Source organism: Oryx dammah, unplaced genomic scaffold, assembly GCF_014754425.2.
Source record: "Oryx dammah isolate SB20612 unplaced genomic scaffold, SCBI_Odam_1.1 HiC_scaffold_17, whole genome shotgun sequence".
NCBI lineage: Eukaryota > Metazoa > Chordata > Mammalia > Artiodactyla > Bovidae > Oryx > Oryx dammah.
The window spans coordinates 23,583,383-23,597,778 of NW_024070201.1; the positions used below are offsets into that span (position 1 = coordinate 23,583,383).

General features: G+C 40.7%; 1 protein-coding gene across 5 annotated transcripts in view; it reads right to left on the reverse strand.

Annotated features, from left to right (window-relative positions):
• The window catches only part of USP28 (ubiquitin specific peptidase 28), a 72,934-nt gene that overhangs the window by 29,589 nt on the left and 28,949 nt on the right, over nucleotides 1-14,396 (reverse strand). For all 5 annotated transcript variants that reach the window (XM_040258028.1, XM_040258025.1, XM_040258027.1 and 2 more), the window contains exons 4-6: nucleotides 6,054-6,159; nucleotides 4,992-5,151; nucleotides 59-145 (exon numbers count right to left, since the gene is read on the reverse strand). In XM_040258028.1, coding sequence (XP_040113962.1) covers nucleotides 59-145; nucleotides 4,992-5,151; nucleotides 6,054-6,159 — 353 coding nt within the window. The remainder of the gene's footprint in view (nucleotides 1-58; nucleotides 146-4,991; nucleotides 5,152-6,053; nucleotides 6,160-14,396) is intronic.

Genomic DNA, 14,396 nt, shown 5'->3' on the forward strand with positions numbered 1-14,396 from the left:
TCTAAAGGCCTTTGGGGTGAAAAGGGCTGAAAAGTGAAGCTCCTCAACACCAATTTACCGTGTGACTTGGACAATTTTCAAGTACGTTCTGGGGTAGACTATAGCTGAGGACAAGTCTTCGGAATTCAGGCAATTGAAACAGAGACTGAAATAAAGAAGGAAATGGATTAATAGCCTTTCTTTCAATAACTGCAGCAAAAAAAATATTTTTTAATCTTAAAAATATGTGTATAACCATTAACTTGGTATTTCTATTCTAAGGAAATAATGGCTATGTATAAAAATTTAGCAGGAAGAATGTTAATCCTTTTTAGAGAAAAACTAGAAGCAACCTAATGGCTAATGGGAAAAGATTAAATAAACTATAGTGCACCTGTACAGCAGATTATTATACAGTCATTAATACTGTAGAAACAATGTTTTCATAAAACAGACTTCTACACAGTACAAATGAATGATCCAGAGTTACACATATCAACATGGATGCATCTCAGAAACAGTCCGTGTAGAAAAATAAGAGTACTATGCTGTGTATATAAAGTTTAATCATATAAAACAACACGGTACACTGTTTAGGGTTACATATACCTGTGAGTGTATCTAGGAGGGCGGGCACATATGTGGGAATGGGCACAAGAGGGACTCAACAGTACAGGGATTTGAAACATTTCCTTCTAAAACTGGGTGGCGAGTACAGCTGTGTTCATTACTCTCTACTCTTTGTTGGAAGTACTGTATTTTAAGAAATTATAACAGTAGATACCTCGGACTGGCAGAATTAGGGAGAGGAATTCCGTTTTATTGCTTGTAAATTACACATTTTTCCAACCATGACTCTCTTTTCAAAGTTGATGTTTTAAAAAACCTCTTGTATGACCCTAACTCCTCATCCCAACATACTCCTCCAGTGAAAAAGCCTTCCAGCCCATAGACCAGAACTCTTGAAGCAGCAGCCTGGGTGGACAATGGGCCTCCGACCTCCCAGACTCTATCACAAGCTCTACAGGATTCAGCCAATAGTACACCTAGATTGGGAATATCACAAGCTCTACTGGGATTCAGCCAACAGGAGGAATGGACACCTGGCCTGGCAACTTTAGTCAGGTGAGGCTAGGAAAGCACAGTTCTGTCTGGAGCCAGGCCGGGGATGCTCAGCTCTACCTGCCACCTGCTCTCTTCTCTTCCCACCTCCCCTGTCTACCTAGCCCTTCTCCACTCCTCTCAGTTTCATCCCTGTTCTGCTAACAGCAAAGTTCCAGGAGTTCTCTTCCACCATGAGAAAAATGGTTTTACATTCCCAAGTCCCTTCACTGCACCTCTGCAGCTTCACCAAAGTCTGGTGTCCCCCAAAGATGCTGTGATTCTTTAAAATGACAACAGTGTGAGTTAACGTTACTCACATTTCCCAATCCAATACTGACTGGCCGTCCACTATCTGCTGCTTCTCCTGAAGTCTCTCTAGCACTAATGACATCCTCCTCCTCCAGACATCAGAGTTTAGAACTTCAGAATAATCTTTTGACTCCTTTCCTTTTACTAACCATTGACATCCAGTAAGAAGGCCGCTGCACTCTGACTCTGGGGCACTGAACCACCTCCTCTCCCTCAGTCCCGAGCACCTAATCCAACTCCCTGCTCTGCACACACTGTCTCCCTGCCTCCAGAACCTCCTCTCTACCAGCCCACTCTGCACACAGGTCCTTCTCACTATCTTTCTAATATGTGTGACCGAAACAGAGCTCCCGAGTCACTGAGGACTGTCACGTGGTGAGAGGTCTTCTGACTACCCCAAGTCCACCATCCTTCCTAGGTGACTTCGGTCAACATCCAACCCACGGGACACCCTCTCAGCTCTGCCTTGGGAATAAATCAAGGTTCCAACCTCTCCTCCACTCCCACGGCCACCAGCCTGGCCCCGGCCAGCACACCTCGCGGTGACGACTGCGGCAGCCCCCTTCACACGTCTCAATACTTGCATCCTCACCCCTCCATTCGGCTCTCCTCAGGGGCCAGAGGGAGCCTTTGAAAACTCAGGCCAGAGTCCATCAATCCTCCGCTCAGAACCCGCACGATGACTCCCCATGTCACTCAGAACAGAAGTCAAGTTACCTCTCCAGCAACACCTCCGATGACCCTCCCCTCCACTCCGAGCATTCCAGCCACTCAGGACTCTGAGCACACCAAGCTCGCGCCCATGCAGGGGCCCTGCGAGGCACGTCCCATCGCCTGGAACACCCCCAAACCCCTGTCCCCGCCCCCAGCAGCTATGGGCTCTCTCCCTTGCCTGCTGCCCAGGCATGTGCTCTAGTCTCAGCCCCTCAAGAGTCCTGGCCTGACCTAGCAGTCGACGTGGGAAACTCCTCCTGCCCTTCTGAGGCAGCTCCAGTCTCCCTCACCCTCCTCTCTTTTCCACCACACCGAACACAGTTTAACATAGCATAGAAACTTAGCTATCTAGTTAACTAGTTAAGTTTGTATTGTTTTCTATCTACTGTTGCTTGTCCACCTTGCCTCACAAGAACCTACCTTCCTAAGGGCAAGGCTCAGTCTGGGTTTGGTTCACTTCTGTACCTCAAGGGCTCAGAAGAGCACTAGGCACACAGCAGCTGTCTGGCTTATATTCATGGAGGGAACACAGGTACTTTTGTTCAGTCTGTGGACCTCCGGCTCCCTGAGCATCTTACCTCTTGTGACCTACTCCTCAGCTCCATCTCTACACCCTCATCCACACCCAGGATACGTCAGTACCTGAAACAACTGCCAGAGGTGAGACCACAAATTCAGAACACCCGCTTCCGGAACCATAACCTGTCCTCTGGCTCACAGGACACCTGTGTCTTGACATCATCAGGAACCCAAGCAAATGAGTATCTTCCCTGTCTCCCCAGTCATTACCTCCTTCCTGTCATCATTCTGCCCTCTCCCCAGCTTTGATCCCATGATCTCTAACCACCCTTCACTAAATTCTCAAACTGCCCTTTCGTTCTTTCATCTAACCCAGCAAATCCTCCAACTTAGATGAACTTAATTTTCTACTTAAGCAGTATGGAGCACTGCCAAGAGAAAAAGTCTCGATAAAGCAGGGCACACTGATTCCACTATACATTTAAGTCTATAAGCTCAAGCAGAGTTTCATATTTTTAGAAATTCCACTACTGTGCTCTGGTGCCAACGGATTTCCCGCTGTTGACAACTATTCTAAACTTTCACCCTCTTAAAGAGATTCGGTCAACTTTTCCACGCTGTCTCAGAAAGTGGTACTTATTTCAGAGGAAAAAATGACTATTTAGGAACCATTTCAAGTTGAGTTAGCAGCTGTCACTTCTTCTTTGTCCTCTGCTGTTACTCTCCTGCCCTCCTGCTACTGGAGGCCAAGCCCTCTCCACACGCTCCCTGTCCCACCCTCCCGTGCTTTCTCTGAAACTTTTCTCAGCTGTCTCATCATCAGCTCTCACAGGAGGGACGTCAACTCAGGGCGGGGTCTTAGTCTCAGTCAATCTCTCCCTCTCTCTCAAAAGGAAAGAACTGACTGACATCCCTAATTCCCAGTGAACAGAAGCCAGTGAGCCGCTTAAAGCGAAGCAGAATCACAGCACTTGTCTTCCCCAAGCCTTCCGACACTTACCACCTATCCTCACTCCTGAGTCCTTGGCGTGACCCCCGGGCTCCCCGTCCCCCACCACCGCTGTCGTCACCGCTGCCTGCTCCTCCCCCTTGGCGCTCAGACCCAGGTTTCTCCCTATTTCTCAACGTACTAAGCTCCTGACCTCGAGTCTTTGTACTTGCTGTCCGCTCTGTCTGCAGCGTTCTTTATGTGATCATAAGAAACGTTCTTCATGTAACTACATGGCCCATCCAATGCCTCGCCCAAGTCCAGCCTCTGCTCGGATGCTCACCGTGGCAGAAAGGCCTTACCCAACCCCCCTGAATGAACAGCACCCCTTCCCTCTCTAGTCCCTCTCACTCTCATTCGCGTTTATAGTCCTCAGCACCACCTGATCTGTAATTTGTATCCTGTATGTCCCACTCTTTTCAAACTCCATGGGAGTCTGGGCCTTGTTTTATCTACTGCTGTTTTCCCAGTGCCAAAACAGTGCCAGGCAAAGAGTAAGTTGAAGGAATCCATGGGTTTTAAGCGTGGAAGCAGAGGGTTCAGATTTTGGCTGAGCAGTTGGGTTGCTGTCAAATCCTGTGAAGGAGAAGCTTGCAGGATGGGGTCAAGGGCTGCATTGCAGCCACGTTAGGCTTAAGAGGCAACACGCTCCCCAGGGCAATTCATCCATCCATCCATGGGGCTTGATCACCAACTACAGGCTACTGACTCCCAGAATTTTATCTGCAGCCCAGGTCTTTTTACTGAACAACAGATTCACAAAGATAACTGCCTACCCAGCAGTTCCATGTGGACCCTACAACTCAGCATGTTTTAAAACTAACCAAACCCCACGTTTAACACACATGAAAGTTATTCCTCCTCTGGTGTCAAATGGCACTGCCGCCCACCTGGTAGCTCAAGTCAGAAATCTGGTCTTCCTCAGCCCTTCCTGCACATATCCCTACTAGGCTGCCTGCCATGTCCTATACATCTGATCTCCTGAACACCTTGAGAATGTTTTTACTCCCACCTACCACAGTTTATGCCACTTTTCCATTCCAGGCCGTGACCATTTCCTTCCTGCTTGGTCCCTTACAATAGCCTCTCAAAGACTGGTTTCTCCTTGTTAATTAACTCATGCTCTGCTGGAATACACCACACACTCAGCCTATTTAAAAGCACAGAAGACTTTGTTTTCAGTACTGCCCGCTTTAGACACCACAGCATCTAGGTCCAAAACGTAAGAAAGTAATCAAAATACAATCATACCGTGGGGAAAACGCTCCAGTTTATTTATCTGTCTCCATTTTTTTCAAAGCTGTGTTTCTCATATTTCAGCTTAATACATTACAAAACTGTTTCCAGAAGACACAGTTGTCTCTTAAAAATTTCATACCTGAATAACAGCACTAAACCAACATGTATTGCCAACATTTTTCAGCCCAACTGGCCAACCATCAACTCGTCTCCAGTCATTGGGATTGGGATTTTCTCCCCAGACTTCACAGCGTTTTCTCTTTGAGCGTTTAGTTTCTGCAGAGGTTACCTCGTGCATCCTATATTGTGCCAACATACCACACATCAAAAAAGAAAAGAGTTAAACTGTTATACTATAAGGAGGCTGTAGATAACCTGTCATAGGAAATTCAAAATGCCAGGTACACTACTAACTGGGTTATCACTAGGCATATCGTAACTTTAGTTTTAACATAAATGAAAAGTAAGGTTTAAACATGAAGTTGTTAAAATCCTTCCTAGCAGAGATTATTACCAGTAAGGCCCCTGATGGAACTGAGTTGAGACTCAAAACTATTAAAAGTTTTACATTTCAATGAAAGTGCCTTATTTCAGACTTGCCATTGAAAGAGGCAAGAGAGACACTCGGCAAAAGCTATGCACCTCCAAATTGTTTAACACACATATCATGGTCCTAAGCAACTCAGCAATAGGAGGGGATCAACATGTCTACAAACTAACATGTCACCCTTGGAACTGGGTACTTGCGAACAATACCAATCACTAAATCAGTACTAATTCAAAAAATATATCCCTCTAGTCACTTCTGAGACAGGGGAGTTAATGATAACTTTCATTTTCACATAACTCTCAAAGTTTACAAAGGCTCAAAGTTTATAAACAGAATATGAACTCATAGACACCTTAAAAAAAAGAGAATATGTATTTTTATCAGATATTTGCTCTAATTTGGTTTCCATCCTATTAACTGAAAACTACAAAACCTTGCAGTTTCTACTCAACTCAAAGACAGCAGGCTGCAATAAGACTCTTATCATATTTGGCTTCTTCAAAAGTGAACCAAAGAGTTAAGTAAGCTAACATGAATTTAAATTTTCTCATAAAAGAAGTTTCATTTAGGTGCAATTAAAGAAGCCTGGCAGAACTGTCTTTGACCTACACACTAAGGTGTGGAGCAAAGATTATAAATTAAGTCAATAACCTGTTAAGATCTCTTCCATCAGCTTGAATTTTGGGGGACTCCAGCAGACTCAAAGCAATGGCAGCCTGAAGATCATCCTTGCTATCGTGAGTAAGGTCTATCACTTCTGTAAGATAAACAGAAATTTAATTAGTCTACATGCAGGAAACACTGCCTTTCTGTCTATATTGAAGGCAAAACGGTAAAAGCAGTTACAAAATTAGCTCTCACTACAATGGCTCATTTGTGAAAAAACAACTTTATTACTCCATGCCAGAGTCAAAGTAATAACTTACTGCCACACTGTAACCTTAAGATTAGTTAACAGTACAGTAATAACAAGCTGCTAAAGTGCAATGAATCAAATACCCTCTTTTGCAGCCTTACTTCAGAGTCAGAAATATATCCCATACCTGTAGGTTAAATAGTGTACTTGCTGTAAAGTAGCAGCTAAAAGTTAAACATTCAAAAAATGGGTACTTTCAATCTCACACAAACTACTCTAGAGAATAGGGAATATACTCCACAACCCATTTTACAGTCAGCATGACACCTTGTTACATCCCAAGCCAATCAAGGACAGTAAGAGAAAGGCAAAATGACAAACTCACGCATGATCTTAGATGTAAAAAGCCTAAATATAAGAAAAACAGAATCCTGCTAACATACCACAAAAGATTATATATTAAGACCAAGCTGAATTCACTGTAGAAATGAAATACCAAGCTAATGTTAGAAAAGAGACCAGTAAAATTCATTATCTAAACAATTGAAGGGAAAAAATTATCATCTCAATAGATACAGAAAAAGTACTTGATAACATTCAACCTCTATCAAGGAATAAAAACTCCAAGCCAAGTAGGAAGAGAAAAACTATTTTTAGACTGAGAAAGAATTATCCATGGAAAACCCACAGCAGACTTTATACTGAATTGTGACATTTCCTTTAAAAGCAAGAGTAAGATGAAGATGTCTCTTGTGAGGGCTTTTACACACCGTGGCTCTCAAAGTTCCAGGTAGTGTGATCAGAAAATAAGATAAAAGTTAAAAAAATAAAGAACGCAAAGAAACAAAACTCGTAATTCACACATACAATGAAGCCCAAAATGATCTATGGAAAATGGACGCAATGAATAATAAGAGGCAGTTAGATAAGCAACCAACGAACAAAAGTTAAACGAATTTCTATACATGAGCAATGAAATAATTTATAAAGAAAAAAATCACAAAGAACGTAAAACTAACACTCAAGACCTTGTCGACCAGCCTAAGAATAAATGTATGGATCAATGGAACGGAATTGGTGGAACTGAACTGACAGTCCAGGAATAAACCTCACAGGTGTAGTCAACTGATTTTCAACACAGGTACCAAGGCAATTCAACAGAGAAAGAGTATCTTTTCAACAAAAGGTGCTGGGACAATGGGATATCCACAGGCAAAAAATGACTTTTAACTCTTCCTCACATCATTTACAAAAATGAACTCAAAGAGTGGATTAAGCCCTCAAGATAAGAGGTAAAACAAAACTCTTAAAATAGGTAACTCTTCATGACCTTGGATTAGACAATGGCGTCTTCCAGATGACACTAAAAGTACAAGAGTTAAAGAAAAAATTGATACATTTGACATCACCAAATAAATATCTTTGGGCTTCAAAGGATACCATCAGGATAGTGAAAAGACAACCCACAAAATGAGAGAAAAATTTTGCAAATCGTGTATCTGGTAAGGGAACAATGTACAGAATATATTGATTCCTGCAACGGAAAAACAAAAATACCAACTGTGATAAAATAATATATAATTAAAAAAAAAAAACTTAAAATACGGGCAAAGAATTTCAATGGACAATTCTCCAAAGGAAATAACCAAATGGCCAATAAGCACATGAAAAAATGTTTCACATCATTAGCCATTCAGTTCAGTTCAGTCGCTCAGTCGTGTCTGACTCTTTGCCACCCCATGAATCTCAGCACGCCAGGCCTCCCTGTCCATCACCAACTCCCGGAGTTCACTCAGATTCACATCCATCGAGTCAGTGATGCCATCCAGCCATCTCATCCTCTGTCGTCCCCTTCTCCTCCTGCCCCCAATCCCTCCCAGCATTAGAGTCTTTTCCAATGAGTCAATTCTTCGCATGAGGTGGTCAAAGTACTGGAGTTTCAGCTTTAGCATCATTCCTTCCAAAGAAATCCGAGGGCTAATCTCCTTCAGAATGGACTGGTTGGATCTCCTTGCAGTCCAAGGGACTCTCAAGAGTCTTCTCCAACACCACAGTTCAAAAGCATCAATATTTTGGCGCTCAGCTTTCTTCACAGTCCAACTCTCGCACCCATACATGACCACTGGAAAACCTTAGCCTTGACTAGACGGACCATTGTTGGCAAAGTAATGTCTCTGCTTTTGAATATGCTATCTAGGTTGGTCGTAACTTTTCTTCCAAGGAGTAAACGTCTTTTAATTTCATGGCTGCAGTCACCATCTGCAGTGATTTTGGACCTCCAAAAAATAAAGTCTGACATTGTTTCCACTATTTCCCCATCTATTTCCCATGAAGTGATGGGACCAGATGCCATGATCTTCGTTTTCTGAATGTTGAGCCTTAAGTCAACTTTTTCGCTCTCCTCTTTCACTTTCATCAAGAGGCTTTTTAGTTCCTCTTCATTCTGCCGTAAGGGTGGTGTCATCTGCATATCTGAGGTTATTGATATTTCTCCCGGCAATCTTGACTCCAGTTTGTGTTTCTTCCAGTCCAGAGTTTCTCATGATGTACTCTGCATAGAAGTTAAAGAAGCAGGGTGACAATATACAGCCTTGACGTACTCCTTTTCCTGTTTGGAACCAGTCTGTTGTTCCATGTCCAGTTCTAACTGTTGCTTCCTGACCTGAATATAGGTTTCTCAAGAGGCAGGTCAGGTGTTCTGGTATTCCCATCTCTTTCAGAATTTTCCACAGTTGATTGTGATCCACACAGTCAAAGGCTTTGGCATAGTCAATAAAGCAGAAATAGATGTTTTTCTGGAACTCTCTTGCTTTTTCGATGATCCAGAAGATGTTGGCAATTTGATCTCTGCTTCTTCTGCCTTTTCTAAAAGGCAGCTTGAACATCTGGAAGTTCACGGTTCACGTATTGCTGAAGTCTGGCTTGGAGAATTTTGAGCATTACTTTACTAGCATGTGAGATGAGTGCAATTGTGCAGTAGTTTGAGCATTCTTTGGCATTGCCTTTCTTTGGGATTGGGATGAAAACTGACCTTTTCCAGTTCTGTGGCCACTGCTGAGTTTTCCAAATTTGCTGGCATATTGAATGCAGCACTTTCACAGCATCATCTTTCAGGATTTGAAATAGCTCAAGTGGAATTCCATCACTTACACTAGCTTTGTTTGTAGTGATGCTTTCTAAGGTCCACTTGACTTCACATTCCAGGATGTCTGGCTCTAGGTGAGTGATCACACCACCGTGATTATCTGGGTTGTGAAGGTCTTTTTGGTACAGTTCTTCTGTGTATTCTTGCCACCTCTTCTTAATTATCTTCTCCTTCTGTTAGGTCCATACCATTTCTGTCCTTTGTCGAGCCCATCCTTGCATGAAATGTTCCCTTGGTATCTCTAATTTTCTCAAAGAGATCTCTAGTCTTTCCCATTCTGTTGTTTTTCTCTATTTCTTTGCATTGATCGCTGAGGAAGGCTTTCTTATCTCTTCTTGCTATTCTTTGGAACTCTGCATTCAGATGCTTATATCTTTCTTTTTCTCCTTTGCTTTTCACTTCTCTTCTTTTCTCAGCTATCTGTAAGGCCTCCCCAGACAGCCATTTTGCTTTTTTGCATTTCTTTTTAATGGGGATGGTCTTGATCCCTGTCTCCTGTACAGTGTCACAAACCTCATTCCATAGTTCATCAGGCACCCCATCTATCAGAACTAGTCCCTTAAATCTATTTCTCACTTCCACTGTATAATCATAAGGGATTTGATTTAGGTGATACCTGAATGGTCTAGTGGTTTTCCCTACTTTCTTCAATTTCAGTCTGAATTTGGCAATAAGGAGTTCATGATCTGAGCCACAGTCAGCTCCTGGTCTTGTTTTTGTTGACTGTATAGAGCTTCTCCATCTTTGGCTGCAAAGAATATAATCAATCTGATTTTGGTGTTGACCATCTGGTGATGTCCATGTGTAGAGTCTTCTCTTGGGTTGCTGGAAGAGGGTGTTTGCTATGACCAGTGCATTTTCTTGGCAAAACTCTATTAGTCTTTGCCTGCTTCATTCCGTATTCCACGGCCAAATTTGCCTATTACTCCAGGTGTTTCTTGACTTCCTACTTTTGCATTCCAGTCCCCTATACTGAAAAGGACATCTTTTTTGGGTGTTAGTTCTAAAAGGCCTTGTAGGTCTTCACAGAACCGTTCAACTTCAGCTTCTTCAGCGTTACTGGTTGGGGCATAGACTTGGATTACTGTGATATTGAATGGTTTGCCTTGGAAACGAACAGAGATCATTCTGTCGTTTTTGAGACTGCATCCAAGTACTGCATTTCAGACTCTTTTGTTTACCATGATGGCTACTCCATTTCTTCTTTAGCCATTAGGAAATTCAAATCAAAACCACAATGAGATGAACATTTCACACCCACTTGGAAGGCTAAAAATAACAAGCGTCAGTGAAGATGTAGAGAAGTTAGAACCTTGTGTAGTGCTAGTGGGAATGTAAAATGGTGCAGTTGCTGGGAAAGCTAGAGGAATGCAGTTTGGCAATTCTTCAAAATGCTAAACACAGAAAGTTTCAATGACATTTATTTTTTTCGATATGACACCAAAAGCAGAGACAAAAACAAAAATCAACAAACAGAGCTAAATCAAGCTTTGTAAAAACTTTAAAAGCATAAAGGACACAATCGAAAGAGTGAAAAGACAATCTACAGAATCGAAGAAAATATCTGCCAATCATATATCTGATAAAGCGTTAATATCCAGAATATATACAGAACTTCTACAACTCGACAACAATAAAAACTGAACTAATCTGACTATAAAATAGGCAAAAGACTTGAATAGATGTTTCTCCAAAGATGATGTAAGATGGCTAACAAGCATATGAAAACACACTCAGTGTCACTAATCAGCAGAGAAAGTGCAGAGTAAAACCACAATGTGCTGCTATCGCCTCACATCCATTAGAACGGCCATCAAAAAACCAACCAAAAAGCAGAAAATAACAAGTATTAGTGAGGATCTGGAGAACCTGGAACTCTTCTGCATTGCTGGTAGGACTATGAAATGGTGCAAATGCTACGGCAAACAATACAGAGGCTCCTCGAGAAATTAAAAGTAGCCTCCCATGTGATCTAGCGATCTCACTTCTGGGTATGCATCAGGGTCTCAGAGGCATCTGCACATCCAAGTTCAAATGGCTCTATTCACAAGAGTCAAGAGGCGGAAGCAACCCCAATATCCACTGGCAGATAAATGGATAAACAAAATCTGGTATACACATACAATGGAGTATTATTCAACCTGAAACAGAAAGGAAATTCTAACATGCTACAATCTGAATGAGCATTAAAGACCTTATACTAAGTGAAACAAGCCAGGCACAAAACGACAAATACGCTACGATCCCACTTTTAAAAGGTACTTAAGAGTAGTCAAAATCATGGAAAACAGAAAGAATGGAGGTTGCTAGGAGAGGGAGTAATAGGGAATTACTGTTTAATGGGTACAGGTTTCGGTCTCATAAGACAAAGAAAGGGTTCTGGAGATGGATGGTGATGATAGCTGCACGATGACATGAATGTACGTAATACCAGTGAATTGTATGCTTTAAAATGGCTATGATAGTAACTTTCATGTTATGTGTAATTTAGCATAAGGAAAAAATTTGGAAAGAAAAGAAAGGTAATCCTGTCACATGCCACTGCGTCGATGAACATTGAGGACATTATGTTAAATGAGATAAGCTAGCCATGAAAACATAAATACTATATGATTCCACTTATATGAGGTATTTAAAGTAGTCAACTTCATAGAAGCAGAAAGCAGAAGGCTGTTACCAGGGGTGGGGTAGAGAGAGAAAAGGGTTGCTTAATGGGAATGAAGTGTCAGATTTACAAGATAGTTCTGGAGATTCTTTTACACAATAATGTGAATATACTTAACACTACTGAAATATACACTTAAAAATGGTTAAAATGTAAATTTTGTTAATGTGTTTTTACCACAACTGAGAAAAAGGATTCTAACTAGTAAATTACAAGGTAATGATATACAAAATATTATCATTTTGAAATCTCCAACAAAATAAAGAATCTAAGCAATAATCACCAATGCTGGCTGGAAACACTAGGTGGGGAGTTTTATGATAAATGAATCAAGCTGACAACCTCAACACACTAACAATTTTAACAACACAAAAAGGGGGTAACCAGACATTATTTGCTTCTTGATATGACAAAACAGAATATACACAATACTACCTATGACACTGTCATGCCAGATAAGCACCTAAATTAACAGGAAAGACAGAGGACATAAAGTTCATTAAAGTATACCACAGGAATGCAAACAGCAAATTCCAGAACGTACGAAACATGACTAAAAAAGAGATAGGGAATTTACAGATAAAAGGAATCTTAAAAACATTTCAAACATATTTTTTACATATATTTTTTATTGAAGTACAGTTGACTTACAATGTTTCAGGTGCACAGCAAGATGACTCAGTTATACAAATATACATATATTATTTTTGAAATTATTTTCCATCATAGGTTATTACAAGATATTGACTATAGTCCCGTGCCATACAGTAAACCTTTGCTGCTTCATGCATTATCTATTTTTTAAATTAGAAATCAAGCATTCCTTCTATTCATACTAAGTCAAACAAGTGGAATCAAAATGTCATTTTTTAGTTAGGCAAAAATTCATAAGTTTTTAAAAATATATATAATACATATTTATATTTATGTATACAAAAGCTTTTCTACTACACCTGATAAAAGGCTTGAGAAAGAAAATTTTAAAAAGAGATGGAAAAGCTGGAGAACATAAACTAAATGAAATGGGAGTACTGAATATGAAATGGAAAAAGTGAAACAAACTAGATAAAAGGTCATCATATAGTCCAGTTGTTTTTAAACATGACTACTCATTAGAAACATATCTGGAGCTCTGGAGAAAATAAGCAATACCTGAGCATTTGAATTTTTCAAAAAATTTCAAGATAATTCTGGTATGCACCTGGATTTTAAAACTTATTTTTTTCAAAGGTTTTTCTATTATATCCTAGTTTTGGTGATATAGAGCTCTACTATTTTTCTGTTGCCAATCATGATACAATGGTATTAAATGAGTGATAGTTACATAATCACAAGAGTAAAAGATGTTTATCTGTTTTCACAATCAATAGCCGGAAAAAAAAAAAAAAGATAATTACAATTGCAAGTCTTAATGGGAACATGATTAATTGAATAATATAAAATAATTACATACAATTTGGGGGGGGGGGAGTCAAGCAGAGTGATGCGGTAAATGGAAGTGCATACAGGCACATGTTTTCATCTGCCCAGCAAGTCTTTTGGTTGATGCATTTAATCCGTTTACATTTAAGGTAATTATCGATATGTATGATCCTATTACCGTTTCCTTAATTGTTTTGGATTTATTTTCTGTAGGTCTTTTCCTTCTCTTGTGTTTCCTGCCTAGAGAAGTTCCTTTAGCATTTGTTGTAAAGCTGGTTTGGTGGTGCTGAATTCTCTTAACTTTTGCTTGTTTGGAAAGCTTTTGATTTCTCCATTAAATCTGAAGGACAGTCTTGCTGAGTGGAGTGTTCTTGGTTGTAGGTTCTTCCCTTTCATCACCTTAAATATATCATGCCATTCCCTTCTGGCTTGCAGAGCTTCTTTTGAGAAATCAGCTGATAGCCTGATGAGAGCTCCCTTGTAATATTTTACTAGTCTTTAATTTTTGTCAGTTTGATTACTATGTATCTTGGTGTGTTCCTCCTTGGGTTTATCCTTCCTGGGACACTCTGTGCTTCCTGGGCTTAGCTATTTCCTTTCCCATGTTCAGGAAGTTTTCACCTATTATCTAAGTATTTTCTCAGATCCTTTCTCTCTTTTCTCCTTCGGGACCCCTATAATGTGAATGTTGGTGTGTTTAAAGTTGTCCCATCAATTTGTGGGATGTGGGACAATTTCTAATCTCTCAGGCTGTCTTCATTTCTTGTCTTTCTTTTCTCTATATTCTGTTCTGTGGCAGTGATTTCCACGACTCTGTCCTCTAGGTCTCTTATCCATGCTTCCGCCTCAGTTATTCTGCTGCTGGCTCCTTTTAGTATACTGTTCACCTCTATTTGTCTGCTCCTT